We start from the raw sequence: 19,650 nt of genomic DNA, 5'->3' as shown, positions 1-19,650 counted from the left end.
ACAGTAAGTCATTGCGTAAGAGCTCTAAAAAGCTGATGAGTGAAGTAGATTTCAATTCTGAAATAAGTTAGGAAATTAAACTAAAACAATGTAAAGTTCGCAGGGTTGTGTATATCTTTCGGTTTTGAAAACATCTCTGCTGCAGAAACGCAGACTGCAATTTCCCAGGCTCTGGCTGCATGTGGATTTTTTTTTTTTTTTTTAAATCTCTTCTGATTGTATATAGCACTTACCTTAGCAGATCTAAATCAATAATGTGTCACTTTGACACAAGTTAAATTATTAAGGCTAACGTACCAAAAGATTAGTACTAAACTTGCCTTATTTTGCAGTTGCGTGCAGTTACGATGAAAGCTCAGTGTGCTGATGCCCTTTGTGTTTTATGCAGTGCACTGAAACGGTACTTGTCATCTCGCAGAATTATTTTAACATGAGCGATGGGGGGGCACGCGGCGCCTTTCCCCAGAAGTACCAGGAAACCAAAGGGATGGATCCTCCTGCTTCAGATGCTGAACAAAAGCCCTCACCCAAAACTCGTCTTGTAGGCGGTAGCTCTTCAGGAGCTGGGAAAATATGTTTTCCCCTACCTGCAGCTTTGTGACAGCTCTTGGTTACAGACTACACGGGGCAGAGCGCGAGGGAGGGGAAGTGTGTGGTCCGAAGCGTCGGGGAGGGAGGGAGAAATCGGAAATAACTTGAGGGTCGATGTGGTCCGTTACGGGGAAAGGAGGCAGCCGCGGGCAGGCCGCGCCGCCCCCGGGGCGCTCGGGGGAAGCTGCGCTCCCTGAGGGAGCGGGGCGCCGTCACACGGAGCCCATGGCGGCGGTCACCCCCCGCGGGGACCCCCTGGCCCTGGGGCCGGAGCCGGAGCCCTCCGCTGTCGAGAGCCGCTGGGGCGACGAGGAGCCGGCGGCGCAGGTGGGCGACGGTGGCGGCGGGCCCGAGGCGGGAGCACCCCGCGGGCTGTGAGGCGGCCGGGCCGCGCCGCCGCCATCGTCCTCACGTTTGGCCGCGTCTCGGGGTGGTGAGGGGTTCGGGAGGCAGGGGCGGAAAAGCTCTGCCTTCCCTCACGTGTCTAATGAGTGTCGGGGTAGTTAATACTCCCTGGTTTTTGTTGTGAACTCGCACAGACGCGTGCTGGACAGGGACGAGCAGACTCCCAGGCTAGTGCAGAAAAGCCTCCTGAAAATGCCTCCTTCACGGAGTGTGGAGGGCAGCGGTCTTGGCTGAACAGCGTAACCCCAGGCTTTAAAGCACTGACGTTTAGCGAGCCGAGAGCGAGCCAGAATCAGTAAAACGCTTAAAGATTTCTGACAGACAGGAGGGAGGCAAATCTTTCTTTGCATGAGAGGAGTAAGAAGTGGGGGGGGGGGGGGGAACCAACCACCCCACCAGAAAAACAAAAGTAAAATCCAAACCCGAAACCTTCTTTCTGGACCAGGCACCAGTTTACCAAATCGGTTGCAGTCGGGCACTAACCAGACAAGGATGCTGGGTCTCCTGGACAAGCAGGAGGCTTCTCGGATTATTGCTTTCATACTCCCTCTTGTGGACTGAACCGTCAAAAACTAATTGCAAGGAAGAATATTCCTAAACTTTGTTCTGTTCGTTTTCAGATCCAGTTTAAAATTCTGAGAGGACACAGCGAGACTGTGAGCTCCTGCCACTTTTGCTTTGAGGACACAAAAATACTTTCATGCTCTTATGACAGAACAGTGAAGCTCTGGGTATGTTATAAATGTAACAACGATGAAGACAAAAACCAGAACATCTCAAAGCTGAAATAAAACAAGTAATATCGTACAGGCGTGGACACTGACTGAATCATCCAGGGGCCTTCTAAAGATGTTTTACTGAGGTTTAAAATATCATCTGTAAATGTTTTACAGATAAACAGTAAAACTTCTATTTCATACTTTTAACCGCCTTCAACATTAAAGGGTGACCCTTCTAGGCATCTGCAGCATGCACTGGATCAGAGGTCTAGGTTATTAATATTTCAGAAGTGTAGTTTGATGAACAAACCTTACTCGTTTTCACCTGGAAAAAGAGTATCCTTTCATCCTTTTTTATGGTTTTTTTCATTTGATTTTTGGTGGAGAAGTAGTAAAAGTTAGGGATTGTACCAGAGCTGTCAGCGTGGCTGTGATGCTGCCACACCTGTCACTTTTTCTTTTATTTAAATCTCGAGTCGCAGCCTTTATTTTCTTTCTTCTCCAACGCCCTTAAGTGGTTTTACAAAGTTAGCTAGAATTTCCCTAAAACTCCAGCCACACTGGGCATGGCAACAGCAAGATCTGAGTTGGGGAGATGTGCAGATTCTGGGTGATCAAATCTAAATGTATTCTAGAAGATAGCTTGGAGGCATACGGTTATGCGAGCCCTTGAATTTTATGCAAGCAGCTGACTGTTTAGCTGTGCTAAATAGACTGAAGGCACTGAAATCCAGCATATATTATACAGTCGTGACTTGATTCAAGAATTGGTAATGAGTTATGGTAATGCCTTAGTATCATATGAATACAGATAGATGAAATAATTTCATAAGAAGATCTAAGGTACTGCATTCTTACCAATGCAGTAGTAGGTTTCTGCCATGATCAAAGCCTTTTTTTCAAAGGTACTGAAAAAGCAAAAAGAACCCCCAAAGCGTACAAAGTGCAGGCAGCTCCCTAGTTAGCGCCGTTGTGTTATCTGAGAGCTGTGGATGGCCGGATCCAAGAGACCAGGAAGGCGAGAATGAGAAGAGTGAACAGCCTCTTCTTTTAATGATCAGTTCCGGAGCGACTCCACTTCCAGTGGAGATCTTAAGGAAATATTGTAGAAAGGAGAAATATAAATAAGTGTATCTCAACAAGTTAGTCATGATATTTTCAATTTAATGTTTATAACTGTCAGAATGACAGTTCCAAACAGTCCTACTTTGTCTGAACTCAGAACTCGAATTTGTGTTTTTTCTGTTTTTAGTCAAATTCTGCCGTTTATTCTGCCATCTTACATGTAAGTAAACTGAAATCAAGACCTGGAAATAATAAGATAATCCATTAATTTTTTAAAGCAAAATAGATCCACTGATGATGATCTTTCTGCCAGAAAGGCTGTAGTATGCCACTTACCTGAAGTGCAGAAGGATTAGTCTGTCCCATAAGTTTTGTTCACCTTTGTTTGTTATTGAAGAAAGTTGTATTCAATGTTTCTTGAGTGATACTTATTTCTTGGAATGTACTTAAAATTATTTGCCTGAATATTGAGAACTTTCTGAAACCAACCTATAGGCAAGATTATTTTAATTTATGTTGATAAGCTTTATTTGGTCTCGACAAGCGTAGTTTCCTCCTCTGCAGAAGTAGCTGAAGCAATTAGAGTTCAGGAGAGGGCAGACTGGATCGCAGCAGATGGGATGGCCCTGACAAATTCACTTTGGAGTTTCTTTTTCCCCCCTTGAAAGAGCAGATCTCAAATGATTGAGTGTACTGAGAAAGCATTTGAAGTTCCTCTTGAGAACAGAAAGTATCTCACTGACAGTGTACACACATCTTTGGAAAACAAAGATTAGTAAGGTGCACAGCAGACATAGACTAGATAAGACTAAAGGGGCAGTTCTGACTGCAAGGCTTTCTTTGACTCAGAAAAACAGAAGAACATATGGTAAGTTTGATCTATTTTTTCTTCTTCCATCTTGGAGACATCCCCAATGTTTCCAGTGTCAGTTATTAGACTTGTAGGGCATTGACATACATTCAGAAAATAAGTGAAAAAGTGAAAGATAAATTCACTTTTATTCCAATTTTCTGTGTTACTGAGAGCTATCAACTTAGCAGGATAGCTCCTTCAAATGAAAGTCCCCGTGAAGAAGCAGCTGCTCTAGATCTTAGACTCTACAATTCATATTAAAAATGGGAAGAGGAGGCAGAGGTGCAAAATGTTCCTCATAAATTGAGAACAAGTGAAGGAACACAACATGCCGTGAAGGCAGTTCATGGTGTCTGGTTACAGACAGGTTCTGAAACCTCCTGGTACTTTAACAAAGATCTAATTGAAATAGTTGGAATAATCAGAGAGGATTATTTACTTGGATGGAGGTATGATGACTGATCCTTTGGTATTTTGATCTTTGAGTTATTCTGCATGTCAGCAGCCCTCTTTTTTTGTTTTTCATGTATACATTCAGGCACTGTGATCCATTTGTAAAACTTGATTCTTTTTTTTTTGTGTTACCACGGAATCTCAAGGCTTTAGTCATGGGCTGGGACTGCGCTATACTTAGGACTTTATAAATGGAGGGAAAAAAGATGTTCCCATCCTGAAAGCACTTACGATTCTCTGAGTAACAGACAACAGATAGATAGTGATGGGAAGGAGATTAATAGAGTTCTGGGTGTGCTGGATTAAGAACTCTGTTTCAGTGAGGTCAGTCTTGAGGTGACAAGAAGGAATAGAGAGGCTGAGATTTTTATATGGAGAGAAGGAACTGTAAGTAGAGAGGTAGATCTGTGAGTTACCAGTATGGAGCTGGTATATAAGTTTATGTTTGCATGGGAAAGGCTACGCAGAAGTGAGACATAGCAAACAAGAGACAGGAATTAGGGACAGACCTTGTGAAACAGGCGCAGAAATGTAGAGGAGAGGTACCATGGGCTACTTCAACGCCATTCTTAAGGAGCAGTTAGACAAGCAGGAAAAAAGGAGAGAGAGAGAGAGTTGTAGGAAGCAAATCAAGATTTTAGGAGGTTGAGCTTCGTCTTCACTATATAAGGGAGCTTTCAAAAAGGATGAGAATAGAGTATTTTTGTGAGTATCGAGCAGGAAGATATCATTACAGATTTTGTGGGAGCGGTTTCAGTAACACACAAGGGTTCAAAGCCAGACTGAAGAGGTTTTGTGATGAAGTTGGAAGAGCGAACACCAGACAGCACTTGCAGTGAGCCTGTTTGGTGACCTTAGAGAGGAAACGGACAACGTCTGGAGAGATAAGTAGGACTGAGGGCAAGTTTGTTTATTTGTTTGCTTTTAGGATGGAAGGCAGTAATATGTGTCTTGATTATGAAAAAGTTAGAGTGAGAGAGAGGATACAGGGAAGATCAGAGGATAGATCACTGGATCAAATGAAAGGATAGTAGAGGGAAAGATACTGGAATTTCTGCATATTTGCTGGGCAAGAGAGCGAGGTAGGAAATAAAGGGAAACAGAAGACAATCTGTTCTGGGGATGATCACGCATTATGTCAGTTTTCTGGTGAATGAAGTGGGGGAAACAAAGGCAAGACAGGAAGAGTAAAGCGGAGATGATGAACAGGTGATTCAGACTGTTGATGTGAGATTCATTTCCTCGTAGAAATACAGTTTACCCAAGAGGATGGCACGTGTGAGGGAGAGCAGAATGGTTTGTAGTGGAAGAATTAGATGATACGAATGAGACTGACTTCATTGATTTCACATGCTTTGCTTTACCTCGTTTTTGTGAAGCTTTGTATTTTTTCATAGTCTCAGCAAAACATTGCCTAATCAAATTTCTTTGAATTTATTAAAGGATGTTGCCAAAGGTTTTCCTATTCAAGTTTTTGAAGAAGAACATACAGCCCCAATTTCTGAGTGCAACTTGAGTCCTGATGACAAAAGGTGACCTTTCTGCTGCACGTTGTATTTATAAAAGAGGAGAGAGGTGGTGTTTTGTGTGATTTAAAGGCTCAATTTTATGGCATGTGGAAACGCTAACTGCTAATTCTCTTTGTCTTTGTACTTTCATGTATGCTGCCAGCATACTCTGGCAGCAGTCTGTTTACTGCCAGGCTCCTTTACCCCGCGTGCTGCCATAAATCTCACCTTGTTCTCACCCACAGTTTGTATTAAATCTTAAATCTTTTCGACTTATGCTTTGAATTTGATGTCCACTGAAGAAAATAAGAATCTTTTTATTGCCTTAAATGTGTGTTGGAATGGTTCAATGAATTATGACCTATTTTAGGGCAAAAAATTTGTCTAATACTGCTTGTGAGTTATATAGTGCTGGAAAAGTATCTTCACCGTATGTTCTCAAAGGGGTATATACATATATAGCACTTATATAAAAGAACAACATTGAATTAGCCTAGGTTCAGAGGTTCTTCCATCAGTGAAACTTATACCTTCCTAAAATTTCTCTTCCGTCTGTATTGTTTATGAATGTTCTACAGCCTTTCCATTAAGCCTGTCCTGTCAGTTCAAGAAGAAATGCATTTTATCCAGTGTCAATCTCGGCCCGTAACAATTAAAGCAACTGCAGCATATATTAACATTTGGTTAAGCAGGCCATGCAGTGCCTGCAGAGGGGTGCTATCTGGCATATTTTATCATTAAGTCATAGTTTAAATCAATTTTATCAGGTCAGAAAGTTGACTTTTTTGGTCAATGAATAGCGCATGCGCTAAGCTGCCTGTTGCCATTGTGTATGTTTTTGAAACTGCTAAACAGCAAGTAAAATACCATTCTGTAGTGCTCTGGAAGCTCTTTTCTAATCAAAAATACTACCCGTTCATAAACTGAATGTGTCCTTTTGTGTTATGTGTGTCCATTTAGGAACAGAGATTATGTTGTATGAGGTAGTATAAGGAAGTATATACACGTATGGAGAAAATAAGAGATTTAAATAATGTAACTGTATTTTTTTTTTATTTGTGAGGATATTAATGCATAAACTTTCTTGGGCAAAGTGCATAAAAATAGCATTTTATGAACCTAGTCAAAAGCTTGAAAATGAAAAGCCACAATGGTACTAAAAATATTGATCATATTCTTTGTCAGTCAGAATAAATGTTATTTTAGATATTTGGAATGTTTTAATAACACTGTGGGAGAGAAATTTATTTGGACCTCCCATTTCATGGAGACCTGCCAGTTTCTAGTAAAGTTTATTGAATAGCTCTGCTGTATAATGTGGCTTTGTGTCTGTGCAGAGCAGCATCTGTGGTAGAGGGTTACCCAGCAACATAACCGCTGAAAATGCAAAAAAGCCCATAGTGACAAGAGCACTTCACATTCATTACAGAAAAGACATCATCATGACTTTAAAATTATTCTAAAGTTAGGAATAATTAAATATCTTATAATAGTATGAAATAAAAATGAGTTGACTGCTTACATTAAAAATTACAGATGTGATATTTTTATAATCAGTTTCTAACTGAAGTATAAATAATCCTTTTTTTAAAACTAAGCTATGGGGTATTTTTTGCTGCAGTGTTTAAAAATGTATTTTAAATTAGTGGGTGTGAGGATGTCGAATCATTGTCAGAAGTAAAATTTCTCATGTGTTTTTTAAATATGTTCTTTTAAGTGAAAACACTGATTTCTAGTTTCATTAACATACTTCATTTTTAGAGTGATAACATCATCACATGATGAGACTGTCAAGGCTTGGGATATGGAAACAGGAAAAATGCTTGTAAGTATCCTTTTGAATACCTCTTGCAGAAGGTAAAATTATAAAATTCATGTTCATTGCTTTGTTATCGATGAAGAAATAATACATTTTTTTTTAGCACAATATAATGTAGTTGAGGCAGATAGGCTTGATTTCTAGTCCTAGGTTTGATACTGATTAATTGCTTGATCTTGGCTAAGTTCCTCACTTATTGCAGATACAAATGCATATAATAATAATAATAACCTATCTCAAAAATATTTAAGATTGATTCGTTTGACACCTTGGGAGTTGAACAGGGAGGTCGTATCTAATTTTAAGTTCATTGCTAATGCAGAAATATAATTTGACTGAAAAATTGGATATAAATACATCTACCAGGATTCACAAAAAATAAAGCAATAGCAAAAGCCTTCCTTCTGAGCTTGCTTACAGATAAGAGAACGTCGGTTGTAAAGGAGTCTTACCTTTAACCCTCAAGCACGTTTCTGAAACCTTTTATTTTCTTCTTTAGTGGACAATAGAACATGAAGGCATTGTAACATCGTGTAATATTTCTTGGGATGGCAAATACGTGGTTTCTGCTTCAGACAGAGAAAATGCCATACATGTTATTGATGCAGCAAGTGCAGCAGTGGTGGCACATGTCCGAGGTAAGACTTACCACTTTTACGTCTTTTTTTGTGCAATTCTTGAATGTTTTGATTGTTTACAAAAAGGTTAGAAAATCTAGTTAATTCAAAGTCAGATTCACATATCCTTACTTGGGAAAGGCAAAAAAATATGTGTTGTGTCTTGTTTGTTAAGATATTAAAACCAGATTTTTTCAGAATAGCCTTATAAAAATGAGATTACGGGTCAAAATTAAATCAGCAGTGATTCTTTTTTTGAATCATAATTCCCCTTTGGAGATAATTGCACTAATGAGACCTCAGTCCAATTAGGTTTCCATTGAGGGCTGTAGGTCAGGGAGTTTGACACTACGGCAGAATCAGCCCTAAATATGTGAGCTGTCTTATGAATGTAAAATTAACATATGCTTAACATGCTATTGTGAATCAAAGCCTGATAGTTAAATCATTGGGGCTTAAAAATAGAAAGTGCAACAAATGGCTCATAATAGCCATAACAGTCCGTTAGAACTTTCTTTTTAAAATGACACTGTTGGAACATATTTTGTTTACATTATTGTAATTGGACAATTTGTATAAGTGTAATGACCTGTTTAAGTGCTCCCTAAGAGTCGAAGTAGTTAACTGTCATTGGTGTTAGGGTGCCACAGTTAGGGACTACTTCTTGAGAGAGGAGCTTATAAATAAGTTACTACAGAGGAGCGCATGAGCTTCCTGCATATTAGCTATGTACGTTAGCTGCCTGGGTACATGTTAATTCATACTGTCTGCAGTAAATGGGAGACACTTATTCATCTTTCACTGAAAGGTAAGTGAGGAGGTGTCCTAGCCATGAAAGATGGAATTTTGCAATGGCAATGTTTTGGAAATAGAAACTGATACCTAGATACTAGCCTATGATTAGTTCTGCTTTTTAAACCAGTGTTCTGAGATCCAGATGTAATTACTCAAAATAGGGAAGCAGCTTTACAAACAAGTAATAGCCTCATTTGATGTCATTTGCGTAGGTCATCACAAAAGTACAATCACAAGATGCTGCTTTGATCCCGATAACAAAAGAGTGACTTCGGTATCATACGATAAGACGATAAAGCTATGGGATATGATAACACAATCCGCCTCAATTACAATTAAAGAGTAAGAAACTATACAGTAGTTAATTTAGCATAATTAAGCATAGGATTATTTGTATCTTACAATTATCAGTCAGCGAGATTTCTGATGAGATTTGTACTAGAGAAAATAAACAATAATTGTTTAACTAAAGTATTAATTGTTTAACTGAAGTATCTCCTTCTGTAAGTAATTGAAAAATTGTGTTTTGTTGTCTGTAAGCATTTCTAATGCTGATTTTCAGAACTTCTAGGTCCTTAGATATAAGTAGCAGGAAAAGCAGAAGGCAGCATATGCAATATGGTAGTGAAGTGTGAACTTCTGGTTGTGTTTTCTACCAGTTGGGAAAAATGTATATTCATTAACAAATGAGAACATAAATCTTACTTAGAATAATGAAAAGTTTTTTAAAGCATTATGGAGTGGAGCAAAAATAATACAGAGGAAAAGGAAAATATATCTCCATGTTAAGAAAGGATAATTTATCATGTGTTCTTACACTATTTTGTTCCTAAATATCTTCCATGAAGTCTTCACAGCCTTCCAAACAACCTATTCCACGGCCTCCCTATGTTGATCATTAGAAAGATTTTCCTAAGGTGAATCATTTTGGCTGCAGCTTAAGTCCACATGCTTCTTTTCAGATCTGCTTTGGACATGGAGAATGAGTTATTCCCTTGTTTTCTTCCACGCTTTTTTACATATTCAAAAATTTTATTATGTCTACTGAATCTTCTTTTTGGTAGGCTAAGTCATCCTTATTCATTTAATGTTTAATTATTCTTTGCTTGTCTTCTGATCGTTCTCGTTGTTCATCTCTGAGATCTTTCAGACTGGTCCACATTGTTCTTGCAGAACTTTGATGTAGTCCATTGTCGCCAACCTTTAGCTGTGCGGTTGATTATTTGTATGTTAGTACAGAACGTCGGACAGGGCGAAACTCACCTGATCAGGTAGCTCATGGATTAGATAATGGATTAAAACACTAACAGTGTTTCTTATAAACTGCAGTGACTACAGCATTGTTTCCTGTGGAGACTGTTACAACCCTTTTATTTTCCTGATCATTTCTTTAATTTGTCAAGATCATTTTCAATTTTAGTTCTCTCCCCAGTATAATTGCAGACCCCCCTTGGCTTCATTTCATAACTTTACTCTTTGTCCCATTATCCACATTGTTAATGTGGACCCCAGCTCAATATGTACTTCCATTTTCACAGTGAACCAATTATGACCACTCTCTGGGTGCAGAGATCATTTTTTCAGGTCATTTTTCCTTATATCCTTTTAGATAACATGTCGCACACAGTGCTAAAAGTCTTGCTGAATCTGAGCTCCTGAACCCTCACGTGCCAAACCCGTACAACTCTCATGGAAGTCAGTATTACATTAAAGCATTATGTCTATTTACAGTGTTGTTATCATTTTAAGAAGGAAGAAGGCAACAATGGAGATAACAAATCAGCTGTTAAAAATATTAGCAATGGCTTTAAATAAACTCAACCAATTTAGCTTTGAATTATGAAACAATAATCAAAGAGAGTCTGCCTTTAAACAAAGTAATAAAATTGTCCTTTAAGGGATTAGGAATTACTCTGGATGGGAAATTCAATCTGGAGCATTGTAATAATGTTTCTTTTAAATTGCAGTGACTACAGCACTGTTTCCTGTAAGAGATGCTCATAATCTTTTCCCCACTGTAGCTTTCAGGAACCACTAGAACCCTCACCCCATTCTGGAACCTTCAGATTTCTTTTCTGGCAGGTATCATCTCTTCCAAAGTTAGACTTTAATATAGAATTGATTAATCTTTTCCTATGAGTGTTTGATTTTAAACTTATATTATAGCAGTAGATGCATACTGTTTATTTCATGAGTAACGGGTGACTTTTTCAGGAACTTGCTTTTAATAAAATGTGGTTGTGTTGCAGCTATTAAACTATTTTTTGTTAAGCTGCGTTCAACAAAAAAAATAGGTGGTCACCTCTCATTTAACAGCTAGGGTTCAATCCTGCAAAACAATCTAAGCCAATAAGACGTTTAAAGCCCATGCTGGCTTTGGGGTTGTTACCAGCTCCAGAGACTTAACAGAAGTCTTCAGGTGGTTAAAATTCAGAATGTGCTTAGAGCGCTTTACTGGATGGAGACAGAGTGCTCAGTGCTTGCAGGAGGATATCAGAGAGATTTCTAATGGTTACAAAAACTCACCAGCCCAGTGTTTTTCATCTGTATTTCAGGGGACATACCAATGCTATCTCAGATTGCTGCTTTACCACAGATGGTCATTACTTGTGCACAGCATCCTGGGACAAAACCTTAAAAATATGGGATATAAAGACAGGGGAGTTTCGGTGTCGTGGACCTATTTCCTTGAACCAAGGACATGAGGGATCTGTTAGTTCCTGCCTTTTCAGCCAAGACGGTGAGTTATCTTATAGGACATTATCCTTTTCATCTGATGTAGGACATATCAGATGAAACACAAGTGACCGCTTTAACTCATGTAAGTAATTAGTTTATCATTTCCAAGACAGCGTGTTTTAATTATGAAAAAAATATGTCCATGTAATGAGTAAATTGAAATTGGTGGTCTATGTTCTGCCTTAATCAGACAACCGGAACACTACTGGAATGATATATCCATCAAGAGGTATAATCAAAGATCACAAAGGAGTAAAAATACAATACTGTGTCACAAGATTAACTTAGCGCTTGCCGCTATTCTCTTAACATTGAAGATTAGTCAAACGCTGTGTTCAGTAAACGCTGTACTGATCTGTACTGATGAGGAAAATATAGACATTTTTGATAGTACCTCCAGAAGTAAAGCTACTTCATAATCCAAACAACATTTGGCAGTGATGTGGTACTTCTGAAAAACTTAATAGTGTGTTCTCAGGTACGCTGATAGAGCACAAAGTGCACGTACTGTGTTCAAAGTAGTTGATATTTATGAGTTACAGCAAGACAATTTGTCACATGGAACTTGATGCCTACGTAATGCTCGGGTGAATAGGAGGAGAAGAGGGACTCCCCAGTTTACCTGTATCTGAGGGGAGGCAGTGAGGAGCTATTCCTTATGTGTTTTCTTTCGCTAGTTGACAGACAACTGCTGGTCCCTCCACAAACATTAAATCCATGTTGCTGCAAGTTGCTGTTGTGCTTGAAACCGCTTCTCTTCTCTTTACTGGGATGGGCTGATACGAATTTCTATACGTTGTAATCTAATTGGCTGTTTCCTTTTGCAACTTCCTATCTGAATGCTGCAGTGAGGAAGACTCCGGAGCTGCTGACACCTGCTTAACCCGCAGTCCTACCTAAGCAGAGCTTTCTGAGTTAGGCACCTCAAATAAATAAACAAATAGCAAATTTGCAGGAAAAGAAGTATCTGTGGCTTGAAGACATCCAACAGGGTAGCATGAACTGGACTGGCAGAAACTGTTTTACAGAATAAAACCTATGAGTAGTGGAATCTGAATGCATCCTTTCCACCCTAAACTCTTTACTTTTTTGTTTTTATTCAAAGGTGACCTAACAATTCTAAAAATCCACTGTATGTTTTAATTTGCAAACAAAGTATCTCCTTAATTTTATAAGTCAAAAAAATTTTCATGTATATTTTTTCCATTCAGTTGTGTCTTTGCTAGATTTACCTTTAGTATTCACAAAAACAAGAGTAGTAACAACAAATAGCAGAAAGGAACATCTAGTATCTTGTTAAGGCATGACTAATAGTTCATTATTTCGATTTTATTAACAAGTCTGACTCACTGTTGGAAGGAGCCTCTTTTATTAGTCTGTATGATAGAGCAAAGAAATAATACAGTAATCTGCTTTTATATTTCAGCAACACTTGTTGTGTCTGGCGCATATGACAAAACCATAGCTATATGGGATACAGGTGCAGGCTGTAAAAAGCTAAGCTTAAAGGTACTAACTTCCTATTTGATAACTAGTTTGGCGAGAAGGGACACAGTATGTTGGTTGTATAAGTACACAGTGTATTTTGTTATCTGATAAATACCCTTGCCCATCCCTTTCAGTTATAGGCAGGAATATATCCTGTATTGGTGTGATTTACTTTCCTAGAACTGAATATTCTTATACAATTACTTGCAAAGAATTTTCTTTGTCAAGCTAGTTATTAATGTGCTATTGTGTTTCCTTCTATGAAAAAGTCCAGTTAACGCCTCTATTTTAGAGGATTATTTCCTCCAGCAAGCAGCAAGAGCCTAGATCATGTGTACGTTAGTCTTGCGATGTCACGCTCTGTATGCCTCTACATCTACAGAAAATATTATATTAAAAGGGAAACATTCTGACAATTGTAAATATCAGGTTGTCGGGCTTAACTCAGTCCCTAGGCTGCATGTTTTATATTACTGCTTATAGTGACAGGGACAACTCTGTGAGTGAGTCAGCTATTCAGGATTCAGTTATCCCTGCTTACAGCTGGGCCTCTTCTCTTCCTCCATGTCCATGGTACTACTACCCAAGGTTTGAGGGGGTAAGTAGTACATGCATGAAATAAAAAAGCTCTAATCGCATTAGTTTTTTTGTGCCATCATGTGTTAAAACACCTTTAATTCATTTCTTATTTCAGCGGAAACAATCTACAAGACTCCAGCTAATGATCAGACATGTAGGTCAAAGAAAAGGATTAACAGTATTCATAAAGTTACGTCAATGCTTTTTACAAACAGTAATTTCACGGAAGTCAAAAATGTCAGATTTGCAACCTTAGCTGTTTCCTATCTTATGGAAGTATAATTTCAATGGACAACTTTTTTTGTTTGGACTTGATGCATATGCTGGTTAGGGCTTAGTGAAAACACTCACCTGGATTTCATAATTAACTGTCGTCATCACTTCCAAACCACAATACTCTAAGTAACTGTTTGTGCAAGGGAGAGAGAAAATCCTGTGTCTGCTGAGCCTTCCTGTCCTCCCTCTGTTTCCCCAGCAATGGTGGAATCTGTTACTGTCAAATGATTTAGCCCTAATATACACTGTTGTAAGTGAGACAAGAACCAACCCTGTTGTTTTCCATAAATTTGTAAATACCAGCAAACGCACCTAGAAGATCTTAGAAAAGTCTAGTTTCTTTCAAAGGCTTTTCAGCTTAAAAATAACTTTCAACTTCTGTCTGCGTTCAAGGTAGTATCTTTATGTAGGAAACCTTGTAAGCCTGGGCCTCACTGCTATTAGGGTAAACATAAGCTTGCCTACCCTCCTGAACTGGAACTGTACCGATTAAACCTTCTGAGCAGTCACACTACACGTTTTCCACCAGCATAGGTGTTGCTCTACTTCATACAACCACTTCAGATTTCCCAGTTCCCAGCAGTCAGTGTAAGTGTCTCAGTTTCCCATAAAACGGGAAGGCATCTGTTGGAATGCTAATATCTTTGTAACTATGGAGAATTCCAGTTTAGTGTCTACATCTTGGTATAAATACATTCTGTGCTCATAACTAAATTTAAAAAGCACGTTTTAAAGATTCTGCTCTAAAAAAGCACTCACATTTCATGTATGCATGCTTGCCTTTTTCTCTGTGCTGGAAAAAATGAGAGGTTTATTCATCTTTTGTAATGTATTTCTCAGGTGTGGCATTTGTCTATCAAAATGATGCCAAGCCTTCTCGAACTCTAGGAATTTTAAGTGTTAATTCCATTCATGTCTGAATAACCTCATTAGTTGGAGTATACTTTGTAGATACTTTGATTTTAACCTGTTTCTGTTCTTAGGGTAACTCAGTGCTGTTAAACCTCAAATCAGCTGTGCGGCTGGTGGCTGGACATCCAGCACAGCTGCTTGACTTGGCCTGCTTTCTGAGTTGGTCTCCTTCCTTTGAGTCGGGGGCAAGTTGCTGTCCCTCCTCACAGCTCTTCCCTTCAAGAGCACGCGATAAACAGCCTCAGTTTTTTAGACAGTGAGTGCTAGAAACCAATTCTGTCTCTTTGCAATTATTTAGCAAGCTGACTAAAAAAACTAGAAGAGAGTTCTGGATAAACGGGGCTTAGACCCACGGCAGCTGCATGGGTACAGGGTTTCTGATTGCTGCGAGGGGTAGCTAGTCTGCTGGCCAAGATTTTAACAGCCTGTTTTCAGGTATATGCATCAGAAAACATAGCCTCATGGCAGCATTTTTTCGTGAGTGGACATGAGGCAGCATAGATAAGAATTTTCTCACTGCATGTCAAAATGGATTTACAGTAGATAGTTGTTTTTACTGTTATAAAAGTAATAAAGTTTTTTCTTTGGGTCATAGTTACATCTTGCTTTACTGTAGGGTCACTGGGACTGGGTGACAGATGTTGCAATTAGCAAAAACAAGAAATGGATTCTTTCTGCCTCAAAGGTATTTACTAATTTCCTGATGTGGTTCAGGGAGCTAAATTATAAATGGATTTGAAGATTTCATCCCTGTTTTCAGCATTTGTTAGAAAAAAAATTAGCAGTGATAAAGTTGCTCATACGACTTGTAAATTGTAATCAGTGACCATCTCAAGTAATTACAGAAATTGCAAAAAAAATAATTTGATAAGTATGTTTATTGCTGGTTATTCTAAAATATGTATATGCAGGGTTAAGATTACTAAAATTGTTTCCAAAAACATGATAGTTAAAAACAAACCTTCTCACTTGAAGTTTTCATAAGGCATGTGTTTAATAACCCAGATTCTGTAGGTGAGAGTGAAAATGATGTAATCACTGTTTTGGTAATATATAAACTTATCAAAATAATTGATGCTTTTTCTCAGGATTCTACTCTGAGACTGTGGAATGTCGACAAGGTGGATCATATTCCTTCCGTGATGGAGAAGAGCAAAGCAAGAGGCTCCAAAATAGTTCAGGTTCTGTCTTTTTATTGTCTAACCACACCTCCTACTTTATTCAGAAATGGAATTGGAATGTTAGAGGAAAGCTAGCAGATTTGCTAGTTGAAAACAGATTTATTTTGTTGTCCTCTCCTTGCAAAGGTCTTTGAATCCTTTATTAGGGGAGGGTTGCAACAGTAACAGTTCTTTTCGTTCTTAAAACTGATCTTGGTAAGGACACCGATTTTCATATGCAAATTATTTTTTGCTGTTAGAAAACACAGTAAGCCATGTATGTGTAATTTTAAAACACTATATTTTGACTTTCTACACCTAATGCTTCTGCAAAGTAATACGCCTGTTTAGGAGTATTGCTAACCCAAGGCAGTAATATTCATGCGCTCATGGACGTAAATCAGCTTATACAAATTCTGAGGGGTTTCTTTTTCTCAGACTGCGTGTGCCGTGGCTTCTAAAACAAGAATTATAAATAGATAGATGTTGGCAAAAAGGAACATTAAGAAGCTTAATGCTATTGAAACATGTTTTTTATTATAGTCTCTCAATTGTTTTTGATAGTAGATTTGGAAGATATTGTGTGTGTTTTCTTCCCTGTCAATAGCCATTAAGTGAAATTGAACGAAAAATAACACTTTTTTTTTAGTATGAATCTGATGTTTTTATCAGACTTTCCCGTTGAATATGAAGCTTTTCAAAAGCAGTGTTCAGCTTTTTAGGCTTTTAAATAAGTTTTAGGAATGTGACAGCAGTGAAAAGGTGATGTACGTTGCTAAAAGTATCAATTGATAGGACTTTGTGAATACAATTTAGTACAAAAAATGATTTGCACTTCAGCATATAGAACAATTAGAAAAATATGTCTCTAACTTTTCTGGAAATTATTTTATGAGTAGTGAATTGGTAGCCAATGTTATGCGGACTCTATTAGAAACTGCATCAACTTTCATGAATATGCTTTATCAACAGCAACACTTCCCACTGATTACAATGGGTTAATATTTTATTCACAATGATTACATTACACAGCAGTTTTCCTTCTTTTTGTCTTTTTTTTACTACATGTCTTTTTAAATCAAAATTATTAGGTCAGATAATGGCCAGGGGAAAAAAAAAGCAGACAGACCCCCCCCCCCCCACCCCGGGATTAGCACTAAGGCAAAACAGTTAAAAGCTGGATACCCATCAAGCTACCCTCCAAACATAAAGCATGATACTGTATTAGTTAAATCAATGTCACAGTCCACATAAAACACAGCTTTATTCAGAAGAACATAGACATCACAGGAGTAAATTTTGAGCAGCACCAGCTCTATGTCAAGGTTATGACAGCTATGTGCGCTGAGTGCATCTGAAAAATCAGGCCTACATATATGTGTGTATAAACAGCTGAACTTCCCTGAGTGAAATAACGCAAATCTGTCACAAGTGATTAACTGGAGTATCATTTTTGTTATATTTATGCTAGTGTGAAGAATGTGAAAAGCCTTTCTTATGCCTGCATTGCAGTGACTCCGAAATGAAAACCAAGTGTGTATTCTGTCGTCTCTCTTCTCCCGTGAGAAATATTTGGCCATTGCCACCTTCTGTTTCTCCTGATATTTAAACTCATCCAGCAGTCCTGAGATGTTAACACATTTAAATATATAAATGGAGTGCTTACATCTTATATACTGCATGTGTAAAACTAAGGGTTTCCTCTGAACTTGCTCTACTTTGGTGCTCTGTATAAAGAAAAATCAAATATGTTGTGCTAATCCATTGAATAGTTGTGACATATCCTCACAATACAACAGGTGAAGAATAAAATCCCTAGGAGCTGAAATCTATTTACACTGTGTGATACTAGAAAATAACATTACTTCCCTGGCCTTTGGTAAATTTAAAAAAAAAAACAACAAATTTAAATTAGTATATTAGTTACAAGTTCAATTTATTTTCATAAACCACTCTTTTTTTTACTATGGAACACAAAGAACCTGTGCTCTCAGTGGCCGTCAGAAAGAGTTTTGTGAGTAAAACCATGCATAAGACCATGAACTTCTTACCAACTTGTTGCCATACTCCTTACAACAATTTTGTGAAGGAGCTTTCAGTCAGGAGAGTAAGTTGTAATGGTGCAGGACAAAGTACTGCTGTGTAAGAAAGGCTCGCCCCAGCAAGGAGCATGGCATTTTTACCACCCTTTTTTAGCAGCACCCCAAGAGGATTATATCTATTACTATATGTGAGAATGTCAGTTAATAAAAGATTAAATGTTTCAAAATGCTTGAAAGCCTTATTCCTAAAAAAAAAAAAAAAAAAAAAAAAAGTTTGCAATCTTTTCAATGTTTCTTTTCTAAAAGGAACTTAAGAGTGGGGAAAATGCTTGGAACTTGGCACGTGCCAGCCTGGAATGCAGTTAAGCTGTGGAATAGAAAGAAATCTATTATACGTAGGTAGATTCTTTTAAATTTTTTAATTATGTAAGTCGTGTAGCAACAATTACACTTGAATCCAAGGTTAAATGAGAAGCATTTCTAAGGAATGGTATGTTTTACACAGATTTACAGCCTTGAATAAACATTAGGTGATAAGTGGTGTTATTTTCCAGCATTTTCTCCCTCCTCTTTTCTTAACTAAATATCATTGTTTTCTTACAGAAGCTTAAAGAAAATGCTATGTGCTCCTGATGTTATTTTTTAATGGAATATATAGAATATACATGTTTTATTGCTGGAAAAATTTGTTTTGAATGTAGCTGGTAATACTGAACTGACTTCTGTATGTCTGAAATTATTAGTCATAGAATAATTAAATAATGTTATAATAGAATTGAGAATGTTCTTTGTTTCTCTCTCTCTACCATTTTCAGATGAAAAAGCACTGAAAGTGGGGGATGGAAACAATTGTTCTATAGATTATTGGTTCATTTTACATTAGTAATGTGCATGGGTTGGAAATTTTATTTTGAATGAAATTTTTTATTATTATTTCCCAGATTACGAATAGCAGGTACAATGATTCTTGCATTCTGGTTGCATAAAATCAGTAAGCAGTATTGCTTACGTAACAGAATCAATTTGAATAGACCATGACAAAAGAGTAGAAGAGATTCTACACACATGAGAAACGCTTAATACTTGGGAAGTGTTTGTACCCTGTTCGTAGACCGATTGGAGAAGACAGTCTGAACCAAGGCGCTCGGGATTTGTTGCACGAACGGCAGCCCAAGACGTGCCGGAGCATCGGCCCTTCGCAGCTCTCTCCTCCCTGGCTGGCGGCGCTGCTGCCTGGCCGTCCTTTCCGTCCCCTTCTGCTCTGCCACCGCGCTCGTCACCGTAGGATCCCAGGGCCTTCCAGTACCGGACGAAGCAACGTGGCATCTGTCAAATGCCACGTGGTTTTGCCTCCTCTCCAAAGGTACTGAAACGCGGGCAGAGGAGTTTAATCCTTTTTTTTTTTTCCTTTGTATTTTTGCAAGGGGGGGGGCACTATTTTCATATACATGTTACTGTAATTTTATGTGAAAGAAGGCAGTCAGAGCGTCACGTGTGGAGCAGAAGACAGTGAAGTTCGAGTGTCTGAAGACTTCCTTCAGCAGCCTGGGGCTGGCTCTCGTCTCCTGCGGGCGGGCGGGCGGGTGAGGTCCTCTCCTGAGCTGCAGCCCCGCAGCCTGCCTTCTCCAG

At 38.4% G+C, this 19,650-nt stretch overlaps 1 protein-coding gene across 1 annotated transcript; it reads left to right on the top strand.

Moving 5' to 3' along the window:
* Positions 1 to 816: 816 nt before the first annotated feature.
* Positions 817 to 19,435, top strand: WDR88 (WD repeat domain 88). The gene is made up of 11 exons (XM_068956185.1): positions 817 to 918; positions 1,617 to 1,727; positions 5,530 to 5,618; positions 7,356 to 7,419; positions 7,913 to 8,051; positions 9,038 to 9,167; positions 11,381 to 11,565; positions 12,991 to 13,073; positions 15,436 to 15,504; positions 15,908 to 16,000; positions 17,451 to 19,435. Exons 1-11 carry the CDS (start codon positions 817 to 819, stop codon positions 17,586 to 17,588), a joined length of 1,203 nt encoding a protein of 400 aa, XP_068812286.1. The 3' UTR covers positions 17,589 to 19,435.
* Positions 19,436 to 19,650: the final 215 nt, after the last annotated feature.

Source organism: Struthio camelus, chromosome 10 (genome assembly GCF_040807025.1).
Source record: "Struthio camelus isolate bStrCam1 chromosome 10, bStrCam1.hap1, whole genome shotgun sequence".
Taxonomy (NCBI): Eukaryota; Metazoa; Chordata; class Aves; order Struthioniformes; family Struthionidae; genus Struthio; species Struthio camelus.
Note: the sequence above shows the minus strand (reverse complement) of the source record. Positions and strands in the feature narration are given on the sequence as shown.

Bases quoted from the DNA above. Each gene is read 5' to 3' on its own strand.
- WDR88 (XM_068956185.1), top strand. From the start codon at position 817: ATGGCGGCGGTCACCCCCCGCGGGGACCCCCTGGCCCTGGGGCCGGAG. The intron at 8,052-9,037 runs GTAAGACTTACC...TCATTTGCGTAG, and splicing joins AGTGGTGGCACATGTCCGAG to GTCATCACAAAAGTACAATC. The intron at 13,074-15,435 runs GTACTAACTTCC...GCTTTACTGTAG, and splicing joins GTAAAAAGCTAAGCTTAAAG to GGTCACTGGGACTGGGTGAC.